The sequence below is a fragment of the Melospiza georgiana genome, chromosome 3 (assembly GCF_028018845.1).
Source record: "Melospiza georgiana isolate bMelGeo1 chromosome 3, bMelGeo1.pri, whole genome shotgun sequence".
NCBI lineage: Eukaryota > Metazoa > Chordata > Aves > Passeriformes > Passerellidae > Melospiza > Melospiza georgiana.
Genome location: NC_080432.1, coordinates 68,675,603 through 68,693,379, shown reverse-complemented (window position 1 = coordinate 68,693,379; position 17,777 = coordinate 68,675,603). Strand labels below are relative to the sequence as shown.

General features: G+C 38.4%; 1 protein-coding gene across 17 annotated transcripts in view; it reads right to left on the bottom strand.

Annotated features, from left to right (window-relative positions):
- SYNE1 (spectrin repeat containing nuclear envelope protein 1) overlaps positions 1-17,777 on the bottom strand; it is a 290,137-nt gene that overhangs the window by 270,219 nt on the left and 2,141 nt on the right. For all 17 annotated transcript variants that reach the window (XM_058021621.1, XM_058021620.1, XM_058021626.1 and 14 more), the window contains exon 2: positions 9,970-10,235. In XM_058021621.1, coding sequence (XP_057877604.1) covers positions 9,970-10,033 — 64 coding nt within the window. In that variant the 5' untranslated portion in view covers positions 10,034-10,235. The remainder of the gene's footprint in view (positions 1-9,969; positions 10,236-17,777) is intronic.

The following is a 17,777-nucleotide window of genomic DNA, read 5'->3' as shown; positions in this document are numbered from 1 at the left end:
AGCTTAAGTAAGGCATCTAAAGAGGTATTAAAAATACACATCTTGCCTTTTTATGGCAATAACTATTTCCAGGTGCCCAAATGCCTTTTCAGATCTTATTCTTCCTGCAACATACAACTTCACAAAACAGCCAGAAATCCAGGTTAATTAGACTTATGTCCTGTCTTATAAGTCTCAAACCAGAGTGTTTCATTACTGCAACTCACACCTGCTAATAAACATTTATGCCTGGAGACCTCTGATAACACAATGGCCTGGTGACTTTTTTTTTCCCCCACTGACTTGGAACTGATCATTGCATAGTCCCATCTCTGTCTCTCCTGTCCAAAAATCTGAGTTTTGGTTGATTTAAGAATCATCTCAGCACCACAGTCTGAGCTTCTGTGCCTATACACTCCAATGGGGGAATGCCAGCTGGACTATAAATTTGAGTGAAGGGCCCATTCCCAACACTTCTCTACTCATTTGGACGGCAGCTCAAGCTTTGTGACTTCCATTGAAAGGTACTTCTTGTCCTCACTGTGCCAAGGCACATCAGGTTCACCTGTGAGTGAATGGACTAGGAATGCCCAGGCTCCAAAACAGCACTCAGCTCCCAGTAGAGAAGGACTGGGCTGGTACAACTGGCTCATAACTGCTGTAATTGGTGATGCTGACTCTTGATTCTCTCCTGAAAAATAACATGATGTTTCTGCATTACCCAGTGGATGTTTCTGGAGTCAAAAGAGAAAATTCATCTGTATTATTTGTCTTGTATATGCCAGGAGCAGTTTGCAGCCTCAGAACTGGGAATGGCTGCACCACATGGACTTAAAAAAGCTTAGGGATGTCTTGGCAAATGAGACAATAGAAACCCTGGCCAAAAGAAACAGAATAAAGACACAGGTCTTTACACAGGCTCAACTGTAATAATTTACTTGAATTTCCTTGGGAGAATGAAAGCACAGTCCAAAAGTGAATTTACTACAAATTACCATAAATTCTTATAAACAGAAAATCTGAGAAAGAACAAAGAGCTCCATTTCTAAGTAGATTTTTTTTCTAATATATATAAGTCAATAAAAGCAAGTAAATATTCTCCTTTGCTGCCCTGGTTTGGCCACAAATCATGTTGAATACTGCTCTTGCATGTAGAGCTGGGGATTTTTTTCCCTTCCGAGACCGGAAAGCTAACAGTAATACTCTTCATGTACAATTGCTGTTGTAGTTCATTCCCTTCACCTTATGGAAAGAAGATTTTTTTCCTCTGTTTTAATGAGCTTAAGATAAAGTCTTTACAGAACAGCTGCTGCCTTGACAAGGTCTGTGGCTTTCTCGCAATAGCACCTTAAGTAAAGACTTACGGGAAGTCCGCAGTGTAGTGAGGACACTGTGCCCACCCAGGCACACCGACGGTGACTCCCAAGCAAGCTGCCAGAGGTAGGACAGGCTAAGCAGTTATGGCAAGATACATGAGCTGGTCTCTAATAGTGAGGTGCAGAAAGCAAGGGAACATTTTGCTACATTTGTACAGGCCTTTGGCATTTCTCTAATGGGATGATGAATTTTCCCAGAATTATACTGGCACAGCTAAAGCTCGGTGATTTGGATAAACTAAATCTCAACTCTCGTTTAGCAGCAATGGCTATGTGGGTAAAAAGTGGTATTAAATGTTCTAGATGTATCTCTTATCTGGGTGAATACAAGAGTCTTCAGCTTAGAGATTTACAGGTTTTGCAGGGCTGTGTCACAAGCCTAACAGTGTTACAACGAGATTACATACATTCTCCATAGTTACTTAAACCAATGTACATCAGGGAAGGCATAATCCTCTTAAGAGTATAAAAGACTATTTAACAAATACTGAAAAGTAATTACACAAAATCTAGTGAAATTACAGTAAAAGAATCTTCACAAATCACATCTCTTATATATATTAATGTTTATGTTCCATGTGATGAAGCTCAGAAAGATATTTCACAGCCATCTCTGTTAACAGCAATGACTCCTCGGCAGGGAAAGCAAGAAAGGCAGACAAACCAGGGAGAGAGGGAGAGAAGGTTAAGGTACGAGCTCTTGGCCCCCAGGCCAAGCTGTGCAGGGGCTGAGCTGGAGCCCAAGAACTGTCCTTACTGTGCAGTAACTCAGCATTTCTCCTCCCCACCTGGAGGCTCCTTACCCTGAGACATCAAGCTGCTTTTCTGCTACTTCCCTAACTGTTCTGATATTGAATTACTGAGAACTTAATATAATCAGGATCTCTTCCAAAGTACAGGATGTAAGCTAGTTTTTTTAATGTTAGTCCCAGTTTCTTTACACCCCTTGCGCAAAGAACATTGTACATAGAGTAGCCCCAACTTAAAGTCTATAAAGAATTAGAATAATAAAACTTACACCCCAAATTACTAGCAATCAGAATTTGAATTTTAAATATAGCTGTGGAATTAGCAGTCAGTTATAACTACTTGTAAAATGTAATAACATCTTTCAAACATCTCTTTTTAGTTCACCATGAAGATATCAATTCTAAAGAGCTAGAGAGGGGGGTTTTGGTGGGTTTTCTTTCTTTCTTTCTTGACTGCTGGATTCTTAATAAGTCATTGACACTTCCCTCATAAAGCTCCTTCTCATATTGGATGAAAGACAGAACAAGTAGCCTGTTTTCTTGCACCCAGTAATAGACAATTCCCCTGGATACATACAACTGCCAACTAAAAACCTCAGTGTGAGTCTAAAATTAGAACTCAGTGATATGAGTCACAAGGAGAAGCTTTGTGATAGAAATGAGGATATTTTTAAGCAAATGCAGTCTAAAGTGCAAAATAAAAATGGCATTCTATAAAAAAGTCTGTGGAATAAATTACGAGTAACTGTTACATGTTAATTTCCATTTATGTGTTTTTTCTACCTGCAAGTATATTCTTTAAAGTATATTATCATCCTGGTAAAGAAAGATGGTGAAGCTTTTAATTTCTACAAATGGGCAAAAGAGGATTACAACAAAATTGTAAAAAAAAAACAAAAAAAACTTTCTCATTGAAATATTTTGCCTTTATGTTACAGAAGTCTCTACATCAGTGTCAAAGCATGATCAGCAGTAGTTCATTTACGAAACTCTTTTAATCCCTATTAATTAGTAACAAGAGGCATGTCCTCCTGCATTTTTCAGTTCTTTTAGTATGAAAAAACAACAAATGTGGCATTCCAAGAGGGAGCCATTGTCATCACCATTATTTATGGTGATGACAATAAGCTATGTTCAAATTTAATAACACACCAAAATATATTGTAGGAAGGTATTACAGCACAGCTCTGAGGAAATGAAGTTTAATTTTTCAAGCCTGCAGTGTATATAATAGAAATAGGAAATCACAAACCAGAAAACTGATAAGTTGTCTAACCTGCATAAAAATATGTCATCAAAATATTTTGAATCTATTCTGCTTCTTGATACCCCCAACCCAAAGCTATTACTAAAATAACTGTCTAGCAGCCTGTCAGAATAGAGAGGGCACTCTCAAAAATAAACACTGCAATATTTTCCTTCTCAAAATCTCTATCTTCACTAAACCATCAAAAATGACACATAATTGTCCCTATTTAGACTTCCTGAAATATGTTTTTTCACACCAGTAACAAATATGGCAGATGTTATTTTGAGACAAAATCTTAACTGAAAACAGTTTTTGAGCCTCAGATAACATTTTATCAAACCCAAAATTAAACAGCTGCAGTGTGGATGCCTACATACAAACTTGTCAAATCATAGTGAGCAGCACAGAGCTGAAGACAGTTCGTGTAAAACACAACTTGCCTGACATGTTTTGGATGCACAGTATTTTAACCACTATCTCTTAAACTGTCCAAGGAAGATTTTTCTCTTGCATTTTGCCTCCTACATTTTGTGCAATGAATCTTGTCAGTGTTTTAATAGTAACATAGGAGAAGAATTGCAATTTTTGAATTGTGTTTCTTCACATCCAAATGAAAGCAATCTCAGTGTGAGACACCACCACGTCAGCCATTTTCTGCCCTAAATATATATATATGCAATTTATATCAACTGTGTGCTTATTCGTGCTTTGTGTTCTCGTTGACTAACTAAATGGAAAGAGAAGAACAGATTGTTTTAACAACCTGTGGAAGCAGTAATAATCAAAAGTAAAAGCAAGAAAAAAAAGTAATTAGGAATATGTTGACTTACATTGTTAGTTTTGTGGTCAAAGCAGTAGAAAAATGTAAGCAAAGAGATGGCAACATTAACTTTAAATAAATTTCTAAAAATTTACTTTAAATCACTGACTTGAAATTTATTAATGATGAAAAACCATCTAAAAATAAGAATATAGGACCATGTCTCACTAAAATACATTCTGCATTTCACATACTGCCCCAGGACTGAGTTCTCATTGAAGAGAACACAAAGTGAAAGCTAACTGCAGTTAAAAAAAAAAAAAAGCAGCATATGGTTTTTTCCACTGAGATACTTATTGCACCATATGTCAAAACAGTCTAACTATATGACAAAATACTCTAATATAACATGATGCCTAAATTCAGTTCATACTTTAGTCATTTGTACTACTAGTGAAATGTTTTGATCATATCCTTTCCCCCATGTTTTTGCAATACCTACAGATAGTTCAGAACTTCTCTCTACCAGGAATATATCAGATTATTACCATCACATACCTGGGTCAGAAAAAACCTAAAGTGGATTCTCAGTGAACTTGTTTGCATATGCATAAACCAAAATTAAATACTTCTAAAATGATTATATTATCAAATATTAACTACTATTTTACTTGAATATCTCCAGATGCAGACTATCCTTTCACATGTTTTTGTTGTAGTAGATGAAAATACTGTTTTTACCCTTTAATGATCTTCTTTTCAGCTATGATGGTAGGGTTTTTTCCAGCGGTCTTAACCTTCACACAAAAACCTTGTATTTCAGGACTTTGCTCTGAAACAGCATTAACTTAAGTTTTCTCACACTGATAAAATAATAAAAAAGAGACTGAAATCCTGCATGATTTCCTCTTCTTAGGTAACATGTGGGCTGCAATGTTATTCAGAGTCCCAATTCATCATTTAGATTTACTTGACCTTCGGATCATAGAGGTCATACCAGTCAATGGAGTCAAAAGTGCTTATTTTCCCTTAACACACTGCCAGTGAGTAATGGATTGCCTTAGAGACAAGATTTTCTCACTCAACAGACTAATAATTTACATTTAATTCAATAAAAATCCAAGAAAGATTCAGGAAACAAACTGGGGCATTTTACATAGTTAAAGACTGCAAGGAAAAAGCATCAGCACAACTACATGGAACCAGTACCTACAAGGAAACTAGACAGAAGGAAACCTTGACCAGAGCAGTGTTTGTAATACAGGGATAAAACTCAATTGTGCAAAGATGTGCAGCATGCCCTTCCAGGTCAAGCACACCTTTTCAATTTTGCTGACGTTTACAAACGCGATCTTGCACTATAGATTTTCCTACAATAAAATGGTAAACAGCACTGAAGGAGAGACACTGCCTTCTAGCCAGGAGCTCACTTGGCCACTACAAACCAAGTCCTAGACCTCAGGTCTAAGGTAAGAAGAAGAAGAGTGCTGGTGAAAACAAAGTTTGGAATGTGCATGCAGTGAAGCAAGGTACGTGTTAAATCGCCTTAGCTTAATGTTAAACTGTGGCTCTTGGCACTGTTGACTTAGAGAAAAAACAGAGGAAAACGCCAAAGGTACACATTAACAAAGAGCCTATCAGCTAAACAGAAAAAACCCATACTGTTTATTTAATGGCTGCTGGTATGGAAAAGAAATGCTAGGCTGTAAAAAAGGAAGGAAAAGAAGAGCCAAACTTAAGGCAAAGAGGATGGGGACAAAAAAGGAAGGACAGCCCAGGAGAAAAACAAACCCACAACATTCTGTGAACAGTGCTGATGTAAGGAAGGCATAAAACTGCAGAAGATGATAGCCATTTGTATGTACTTTTACATAAAATAAGGACTGGGCTTGAATCTTATTTGACCTGCCTGTTTGACCTCCACTTTCCTGGAGCGTATGAATTGTACTAGAATGATGCCTCCTTTCCAGCATGGTTAGTCTTCATGCATGACCATGTTGCTTGCTTTCCCACCTTTAGTTTTTCCTACATCATTGTCTCTAAGTGACTTTACAAAACCCCAAAATACCCACAATCTAGAGTGAATTTAAGAGCCTAATAAGAACAGTGGAGCAATCCAGAAGAAATGAAAGATGGAAAAGAATTTTTTATGGTTCTCTATCATTTGTAGAGGGTTTTTTAGGACAACAAATGTATTGCCCTTTGACATCATGTTGTTTAAATTGTTGTACTTTGTACACTTTAGAACTGGTTTTACTGCATGGAATTAAAATGGATGAGTCTTAAAATATCAGTTATAGGACAGCAACCTTATTTCGGTGGCATATATGTTTAGATTCTAGTGCAGACTGAATTTTTGGTGATTCAATAAAAAAAGGGAAAAATTTTCCTGTTTGATTAAATAGACCACGCAATAATGAACACAATGACACTCACAAAAGTCTTCACTCAGCACAGACTACTAAATGAGAAATTGGAAGGAAAAAATCCACAGAGGGACGAAAAAGTGGGAATGAGAAAAGCCTGCAGTAATAGTATGCTACAGTGACTGTTCAACATCACCTTACAAGCCAGTAAGAACAAGTCAGCATAACGAAACAAGGTCCTGAGGAATGGGAAAAATGAGGCATTTGTTTTTGGTTTTTTTTTTTCTTCAGGACAGCATGAGCATGACTGCAGTTTGCCTGTTAACAGTGCATACTAACAGAAAATATTTCATTTCATCATGGCAGAGATTGCAAATTAGTAAGAGATTTACCAGCCTGTTCCCCAGCACTCTTTGTTTTGATATTTGTAGCTAAGAAAGATGCTTTAAGAATCTTTAGCATACAGTTACAATGCCAATGAACTTGCACTTCCTGTAGGCTAAGGAGCAGTGCTTTTGTGCCAACTGGCTTTAATTCACAGAGTAATCCAAAAACCAGTCCCAGGAATGTAACTCATATTGATGGTGTACACTAGTCCTGCCCAGGTTTTATGGATGCTTTTATAATATGAACAACTAGGAAGGCTAAGGTACTGCATGAAACCTAGAACTAGCAAGCTTATCATGGCTGTTTGCCCCAGGTGAATTTCTGAGCCAGCGATACAGGACGTTATTCAAAAACTCTGTATATGTACAGAATGCATTGCAAGCATCATAATTACCAAAGGGAAGTGACTGGAAATATTTATATTAAAAAACCCAAATAAACAAATTAAAAAACCCAGCCAACACAGAATCAACTTTGTTTCTCTCTTGAAAGATTTTAGGAGAGCATATATAGTTGCGTTCACTAAAAGTGGGTACAGCAGATATTTCAGAACTGGTGTTGAGAATCCCAGTGAAGAGTGGCATTTTTCTGGTATTTCCTACGCTCTCCCACCGCAAGCACTCACTGGAAACCCGTGAGGCACATTTGAGAACAATGTGGAGGAGGGAGCACAGCTTGCTTTACCTCTCAGTGCTGATGAATTTCCAGCACTGACATCTTGCAGCACTGTCTAAGCAGTATCACTCCAGAAGAACTCTCCTGCCTCAGCTTACAGCCAGGTACAGAAAGAGGTGTTGTAAAGCACAACTGCTGCTCTGCACCGACTGAGGATCCCCCAAAGCAGTGCCATTGCTGCTATACCTTGAATGCTGTCGGTTCCACTCTCACCTTGAGCTGTGCACCCGGCTCTGCACCGACTCTGGGCTGCCACACAAACACACCAAGAAATATCTCTGTGCTCCTATGCCCATCTACTCCAATTTCAGCTGACTGTAATTTCTGAAAGGTGGAGCAACCTCAATACACAAGGGCTTAGGTAGTCGCAGTGCAGACTGCCTGCTCATCCATAATGCAGAACTACAGACTAAAAAAAGATTTAGGCTCCAAGCACTCTAGCTTTGGCACAGGTGATTTATTGAAATAGTGCATCTGCAGCAAAACTCTGATCCCATCAATACCAAGCTGAGCTGATTTCATATGAGAAGCAAATAATCCAGTTACAGGTATGACTTGAAATTAACATGCAATGCTAAATTTCCATTTAGTTCGTATGTTTTCTTTTCAAATGTCTTCACTTCAGAATTCATGTAACTATTTTTGCTTAATTTCCAAAAATAAAATAATATAAAAAGATTATAGCAGACTGAACTATGTATCAGATTTCAGCAGAGCCAAATATACAAAAAATTAAGAAAAATAGTAAAAAAACCCAAAATTCAAATGAACAGAACAGCCATTTTGTCAGCAACAGCTTTTCAGATGTTTAAAAAGTTAGCATATAACAGTCTGATAATTAATGGCCCCCACGCTCTGCAAATACCTTCTGTGGCATCCTTATACATTGCTTCAGAGTACCAGCCTGGATAATCCTCCCTGAACTGGCTCCCTGATGCTTTCCTTTTCAACATGTCCCCATAAACTTTGAGCACATTTCTCATGCATTTCTTCATATTCCTCAGAAGGTCTCATAATTCCTTCATATTCTTCAGAAGGTCTCACAGTTCCATAATTATTTCATTTCTTGCTTCAAGTCTCTCATATTTTTTTCCTGGAATACCTACTAAGAACATGAGTTCATACAAATTTATGGTATCCTGTACACACTGTGATGTACACACACTGTGTCCCAAGCCCCCTGCCTGCTCTGTGGGCAAGGCTGCCTCACTGTGCCCTTGCACAGTCTCATTCAAATCTGCCTGGAGTGTCTCAGTCTAATGCTTAAACCATAAATCCTCTGAGCACAAAACTTCCTCACTCAATGCTTCTTGGCACTTTGAACAGTCATTGTCCAGCACTGTGGCTTAAGAATTAGCAGACATTAAGACAGAATGGGAACATATAGTAAATGCACAAAAGGCTGAAGAAAATTAAGAAGAACCATGTTGGAACTGATGAAGTGCTGTAGCAGGCCTAAATATAACAGACTCTTCCATTTATCTACTGAGGCTACATGGAAATCACTCATAGCTGGTGTCTGGGAAGCTAAGTTCAGATCTCCTGAACTGAAAAACAATAAATGGAAGGAAAACCCAGGAGGAGATTAAGCTTCCAGATTTAGAGGATGCAGAAGGGGGTATCAAAGGTTCTGTGCATACAAGCTTTTGTTGAAGTCAGCAGAAACTATTCCATAGAGGAAAGAAGGCCAGGGATTTATGATTGAATTTAAAAGTTAATAGGAGTGAAATCTACAGCAGCACTGACAATTTATTTCTAGTCAATATCATTATTTGAGTTTAAGAAAAAATTCAAATGCAATCTTTCAGCAGCAGTTAGATGTAGAAGTTCTAAGAAAACACAACAAATTTATTTAGTAATGCTATGTTACAGGAACATAAAACCATAATGAATACTCAAAGAATATTGCAAAGACATCCTGTGATGTGTTATCTAAAAGGTCATCAACTTGAGGACTAATAATAAGCTCACTGAGCTATGAACTCTTCAATGCTTAACAATATAATAATTCACAGTCCTCATTGCTAAACTAATAAATATTAGTTTATCAGGATAAAATATCTACCAGATGACTTTGTAGGTGAGAAAAGGATGAATATCATTTCTATTCTCTTTTCTATGGGAAAACTGATACACACATCAAATAACCTGGGAGTAACAGAACTAAAACCAGTCTCATAAGTTTCAATTCTGTGTACTGTCCCATGGAGCCATGTTCATGTCAACTGCTTTAAGTATCACTGCTTATGCTATGCCAAAGGAGACATAATCACAGCCCTTTGGATATACTAGAAGTACATCCCATAGATAAGCTTAGAACAGTTACAAAACTTCAGAGATATTGTTCTGACTGTTCAGTATAGTAGAAAATAGGAACTTGCATTTACAAGGGCGGGGCAGAGAGCACCAGCCCACGTCAGTCCCTTACCTTGAAGCCGTTGCATGACATTGGCAATGTCTCTAGATCTTGCCACCAGCCGGGATGAAGCCATGATGTCTCTGCAGCAAGTCCACTTCCCCTAACAGAATTCTCCCTCCAAGCTGTGAAGCTCAGTGGGACGAGGATCCTGGACAGTTTCCTTTTAGCGTTCAACCCTCAGCCGTGGCAGAGCATCCCCGGGCCAGTCAGACACCTCCAGTCCAACGCTGGCCCCCATAGGGCCGGGGCAAGGCAATGGTAAACGACCTCAACACCTGAGAAAAAAAAGGACCAAAGTTAAGAGGCAACTTTTCACCAGCTCTGAAAAAATAAGGAGTCTGAGTTTTAATGGCTATCTTAACAGGTAAAGGGTTTATGTTTTGGCAGTAGTGTACGCCCCAACCAGAAATATAATTAATGCTGAAAGCTTGCTTGGCAATCATCAGGCAGAATGAAGCTGCAAAAACAAATCATTAAACACAACTGGCAATGCACCAGACATCAATGCTTTCCTGGGTATGCTTGTGGATATTGTTTTAGAAATAATAAGAATATTATACTTATTAAAAGTAATACTGTAATACTTTTTTACATAGAGCCTATTAAGCTTAAAAGAGAAACAAAACCACTTGTAAAAATCCAAAAACTGTAAAACTCTCATTTTATTTCACTACTGTAGGAAGGAGCATGTAACAAAAAGTCATTGGTCAGGATAACTCCTAACTCCACTTGACAATGTGGTCTATTTTGAAATATTGAGATTAATATACTTCATTATTAAATAAAGTTGTATTTGTATTCTTTTTTTTTATAATGATGCTATCTTTTGTGCCATTTAACATCATAAACTGTGAACTAGAACTGCTACATGAACACTGCTACAATTCTGCATCTATAATAAAAATCTATGTGACTATAAATCTGGTCTAAATATAACCTAATTAGATTCTTCAGATAATTCTATCGATAACTTCTTATCTTCTGAGGAACAAGTGCATGTATGTATGCAGTGATTTCCCTGATAAGAAATGTATAGATACCAAGAATAACTGGATTCATACCATACACTCTGGGTGCACCCCAAATTCAAGATGATATGCAGCTGATCAATATCACAGATGTGAGTGGGTTCATTTGTGTTGTGCACTTTCATCTCTTCCTGGCCCCAAGGTCTGTCAGAGAATAGAGTCCTCCATTATCAGCCAAGCCTTCAGGCTGCACAGCTTCAGGCACGATGAACTGTCCCAAAGGAGCTGTGTCAACATGTAAGGGCAGCCAGAGGAAATGACATTTCAACATTTCCTTTTCTAACCCTCAAACCATGCCTGACCCAAGGCACATCGTGCTTTCCCTCTTATTGATGTTTTTTATTGTATGTTTACTGCAGTCAACACACAATGCTACAGTTTACCTTGTATTTTAGAGACCTAAATGCTGCTCAGATCAGCAGCCCAAGGTGCCTTTAGATCAGTGGAGCTGAGGGAAGCACACTTCTGATGGGCCACAGGGCAGAACAGATTGCAGAGTCCACCCATGTCTTTGGGCTGTTCCCTTGCATGCCATGGCCCCCATGGGGCTCATACCTTCTCCAGACACACTGCTGCTATTTTTACATATGTCTACACTTCCCATGACACCTGGATGCTCCTATATGTGCAGACACACGTGTGTCTGCTCTTTCCTTTAAGGGCCTCCTCCCTCCCGTAGCCCTTCCCACCTTCCAGGCTTTGCCCCACACACTTCTTGGGGTGCACAGGGACTCGCCTACCAGCCACCCCTTCCCAAGCATGGAGGGGCACCCTGGCAGGAGCCTCATGCTTGTGCCAACCAGGTCCCCTGGCGTTGCTAAATCCCTGCAGAGAGCATCAGCAACAGCACACCAAATAGCACCTGACTGAGAGGACGGGGAGCAGGAGGAGGATTTCTGTTTCTTGTGCTCACACATGACAGCTTGCTGAACTTTGCTTCCCCTGCAATATTTAAATGAAACATCAGCTTTCCTAATCTCATCCAAACCAGCATATTTGTAACACAGTGGGTTACATGTAGCCTTGTTTCTGCAGCAGTGGCGCTGCTAGCATTTTGAGCAATACTGTAAACTGCGAACAGCCACTTGTGCTAGCAAGCTGCTAGACTAATTTATGGGCAGGGATAAAGGGTATTAAAAATGCCTCATCTGATTGGGCTTTTGGCTAACAGCAGTAACAATACCAGAACACCAGTTTCACTCACACTGTGACAGAGCTGGCATAAATCAGCTGTACGTGAGCAGATTTACAGGAGCTGTGGAACATGCTGATCCAAGTCCAAGTTGAGAGAGTCTGGAAAAGTGTTATGAAGATGTATGTTCAATATACTCATACAGCAGGCTGAGTCACTGTGCACAATAAATGGCAGACTTGCAATTAATAATTTATTTAGCTGATATTAAATTATATGCTGCATAAGAAGAATGTGAGCTTCTAAATATGGCTCCTCATTCAAAAGCTCCTTTGCAAGCAGTGGGAATTAACTCATTTAAAGGTGACACTAAGTTAGTACAGGTAGGAAGGAAAGATTCTCATGTGCCCAGTCACCTCCACAGGCACAAAACCACAGCGCAGAACACAGCAAAACACCAGCAGAACAGATGAAACAAAGCTTCATGCACCCTTCTCACCTCTCTTTAGGCAATACCTGAAGTTTCACAGAACAAAAAATCCTATGTGGACAGTCACATATTCAATGTAATGTAGAACAGGATTTTTTCATGGCTTTTACAAATACTTAAAGCCATCAAGAAAATATTTTTCCTGCTGAAAGATTACCTTTCTCAGATTTTTAAGCATTAAAATCTTAATTATTTGCATAGTTGCTACACAAAGTAATTTTTAATAAATGGAATGACTTTAAATTTGTGTGTCAGACACAAAAATATGTCTTCAGATGGATATGTTTTCAAAATACACAGGATTTTAATAAAGTGTATGGCTTACATCTTATAACCCATCTCCTGAAATAAACCTGAAGCTAGCCCTGAATATGAGCTGTTCCCATTTTTAGCATTCAACAAGTGATTATTCATTATAAATTATTCTTTTGGTTTTTTATCTGAATATACATGGAATCAACACACAAGAGTGAAACAGGGTTTGCATATAAATTAGCTAAATCCTTTGTTATGTTTGCCTCTTTTCTGGATTCAATGGAAAAAGTTACACTGACACCATTTTCTTATATTAATATACCAGTACTCTGGATTTAGATGAAAAGAGGAAACATGATCTTCACTCATGTAAGAGCCATTAGGACTTACTAAACTGCAGTTTGCAATTCTCTGGATTATTTTGTTCCTCTCTTAAATGCCAGGAAAGTGAGACATCTGTGCTATGGAAGAAATAAGAAAAACACTGCATCTATTGTGGGTTAACTTTTTTGAGTCCCCTGTTTAATCCTCTTTTTCGCATTGTCCTCAGGGGAACTTTGAATTAGAAAAGATATTTACCTTTTATTGGTAAAACTAGAATACCATTGGCAAGACCAGATTGTAATTTATCTTTGAAAGTTTACAAAACATATTAAGGGCAAACAGACCTGCCTGTCAGCAGCGTGGTTCCAGAAAAACAAAGAGACGTCCGCTAGGTGCAGAGGGCATATGCAACGTGCAACAAGGGCTGAGGATAAACCCGACCAAGGAAAGGTAAACAATTCTCTGACTCCACTTCATGTTGTCACAAATTGCAGATTACAGATGGGGTCCCACCAGTGGTTCCTTCCAATCTTAACCATTCTGTGATTCCCAGTACACCAGGCTGATGCCACATACAGGAGCCAGGAGAAGTAGCCACTGATGTGAAAGTATGGCTGTACTTGAAAATGCTGGTTTAGACTTCTATAAACTCCCATTATAGCACCAGAATACATAAAGAAACTCCAGATAAACAAGGAGAAACAAATAATAAACAAAGATATTGAAGAGAGCAAGAAATAGACAGGGACAGGCAGTGAAAGGATGTTTCTAATCTGGGACATTTCAAAAAGAGATATTTGAGAGGACAATAAACAGAGTAATAAATTCAAGGAAGTCCTGCAGCTAGAAGACATTTACAAATCAAATGTTACACAGATATAAGAAATACAGTGGAGTAACTAAAATAACCATAGCATATGAACTGAACAGAATCTCAGGAGCAATTGAAATAAGGTCAAGTGCTGGGGTGCCATTATGTACTAACAAAGAGGCAGACTTCCCTGGTAAGCAAGAGTTGCTGAGAACTGATAAAGAGAAAAAAAATCCAGGAAAATTATTTCCAGGCCTGGTTTACTGCTGTAGTGCTAGAAGTCCACTTTGATCCACAGATTCTGTTTCTGAAACAGAAGAGGTCTCGGAAATGCTGTAGGTTGATAGACACTACTGGAACAGATGCAATTCTATGAGACAGCAGTGAGCCTCCTGCCAGTCAGGAATAAATGACTCACAGAAAGACAGGAACCAGAATTTTCTGGAGGTTATAATTGCGTTTTTAAACAGCAAATAGTCAGAAAAACAGCTGGTTTAGGTTGGCTGTTAGTTGTTAGTGGGAAGAAAATGCTAATCAATAGAAAATAGCTCCAACTAAGGAAGTGATTGACATTGTCCAAAATATTACAAGAATAATCCAAAGCGTTTGAGCAGGTCAGGAAATGATCTACAAACACAGTGCTTAAAAAATAAATATAAGGGAAATCAGCAGAGAGGTCAATTAGATTGAAAAGCACAGTGCCTCCCCTGTGAAGCAGGCTGGGGCTTTCTTTAAATCCAAAGTCTAGCAGCTTTACACCTGTTCAGAACAGATGTAATTGGAAAAGCCATCACTCAGAAATAAGTGGGCAGAAACAGAGCCTGAGAAGTGAAGAGCGCTGCCATAGCGTGCGCCAAATACAGGCTTGGAGAGAGATGTGCTAAAAGACCATCTGAGAAATAAACGAAGCAAGCAAATGCTTTTTAGCCACATAAGTAAAAATAAAATAGAAAATAAGATCAGGGGAAGATTAATTTGCTTCAATTAGTATTATACTGATGTTTCCACTGAAGACATTTCTGATAGACAAAGGCTAGACAAAAAATTGAAGCAGCATCCCTTAAATAAACTTAAAGTAAAAAGTGGAAAAACTCAATAAAATTCATTCCAGGATACTGATAACCAGTAGATTACGTACTGAGAATGCATTTGTAAATTTATTTGAATAAATCTGTCAAGCTGCACTTGATGCCTACTGGATATATAAAATTCAGAGCTAGGATGAAGAAGTGGGGAAGAGTGATCCAGCAGGGTTCTTTTATTTTCCTCAGAGAAAATGCAGTTTCTCCTCACTGATCTTCCAAAATCCAGGCCAGCAGAGGAGTCCCTTTGGTAATTTTTTCTGACAGCTGAACTGCAAGTTTGCAGTTGCTCACTTAAACCCAATGCAGCAGAAGTGTATCAGTGGATACTGGAACTTTCCCAAAGGCAATGGGACATAACTGTGCACCACATAAGATCATGGAAAATGCAATTTTGGCTCTGAAAGGTGTTTTTGATGGTTGAGTACCAACACTGTCAATCTGTGCTTCCTTTCTCTACTGACAAAAAAATGCATTGAAACAGGAACACTGAAACACAATGTTCTTTCTCACTGACCATCCAACCTCACACTGACTAAATGTGCAGTCACTACCTGGAGGTATTGAAATTTGTTTTTCTTGGGGAAAGTGGGGTAGCAGAGAGAGAGATTTAGATCCTTTCTGGAACTCCAGATTATTTTGGTTCATCTAGGTATCCTTAAGCATATTTTGGAGTTAAACAAAAGTTTCTCATTCTGCAGAAGCTTGAAGCTCTTGCAACAGCAATTAATTATTTGCAAGTTCAAGGTAATTTACACATCTGACATTCAAATCTATGTCATATATGACACACAATCTTCTATGTTTTACCTACCATTGGACTCCAGTATTTAAAAAAATATTTGTAGGATCCTAGTCATTCACATACCTATGTATGTATTTACATTTCAGCAAGTGAGCGTTTTATTATCTACTTTTTATTAGTATTTTTGTAAGATGGATGAAAATCCAATGGTGTGATTCTTGTCTTGAAAGCTGTAATTCCATTTGAACAGAAAATACAAACTGTTCTAGGAGAAAATAAAAGGCAGAGACTTGCTTTTTTTAAGAAAATTGGCAGAACATACATTTTTAGATACATGCAAAGAAAGGTCATTGAGACTTATTGATACAAAAAGTTAAAGACAGCCTTTACTAAACTAAAATTTAGTAATCCTGTTATTGAAATTGTGCAGGAATATATTACAGTCATATAGCTGCTGGTAATAGCAGGAGACTGGGATCAGTAGCTCATTACCTTCTACAAACACAGGATATAATCCTTGCCTAAAAGAGCTTACTATCTGCACGGACAAAGACAGGGTGAGATTAAGATCAGAGGTCACAATACACAAGCAAATAGGACAGAGTGAAGTTCACATCTGAAGTGTAAGCCAGTTAATGGTAGGAGAATTGTTCTGATTTTCTGGTTTAGCACTGATGGCACCTAGGAGTTCTGTGGCATAACATGACCTATAGCACAAGAGCATTGCAGAGGTACATCTGTGGGAGGAAAACTAAAGAAGGACCACTAAAATAGAAAACACTGAAGCATCTCAGGAAAGGGTGGGTCAAACCAAGTTTGAGATAAGCAAGTAAGCGTCAGCTCTTTGGTATTCCTGCACATCTCCCAAGCAAGAAACTTTGCTATACATGTAACTCGTAAGCAAGTTGTAGACAAATGCCAAATGAAGGCAAAAGCAGAAACCCCCTCTGCTTTTCCCTTTAAATTGTGCCTTTGGGTGAAACAAAGCCAAAAACCCATTCACTTCAGATGTACACCACTGCTGTTAGTTTTATGACCTCTAAGGAGACACAAGAACTCTAAAGTTTTGTCACTGGCTATGGTAAGGAGTAAGTATAAAAACAATTGTTTATGTTTGATATATGTACTTTCTCAGCAACTACTGCCAGTAGTTGATAAGAAAAGAACTGAGCCACAACTGACTTCCTTTAACACAGCATAGCTGAGGTGGGTTAATGGGGCGTCTTGTCTCAAGGGTGAATGTATGTGCATTCCTCTTGGGACCAAAACTCAGCAATCACTCTCACTGTGCTGGCCTTGAAAGGTTCATGCCTTGTTCAGTGCCTCACCCAGGAAGAGCCTCTTCATTGCCAAGAACTCTCACTCTTTCCCAAAATGTAACAGAGTGCTGTTCTTTCCCTATGCACCTCTGCCCTCTCTGATCCAGTATCAAAGTCAGTTTCTTTGAGCAGTGTGCTGACTGACAGGCTGTGTAACTCTGCATGGCTCCCATGAAGTTCTTAAGGTCCCAAAAAAACATCACTGAGGACTCTCATATTTAATAAAGAGAAAGTAATAGTGCATGAAGGCATATAGTTATTACAAGTTTCTTGTGTCTGTATTAATTACAGCAGTCCAAATCACTACTGAAACTTATTACAACAGCCTAAAGAAAAGATAGAATAAAATTTTTTAAAATCTCAAACATACTTGGATTCACCTGCAAAATATGTAAGCTCTGGTATTTTATACTCAGCAACATGGAATTTCCATTGACATATATTATTTCTGAAGGTAATATTAAACAAACAAGCCAAAGCAGACACTATGAACAGGAATTAAAGAAACAGGTGGGAAGTATAGAGATTATTCCTTCTACATTCACATCTAACAGGGTTTGCAAAGATGAGAATTTAATCATTGCAACACGCAGCACCACGCTCATTCTGGAGAGCTCCTTTCTCAGGGCAA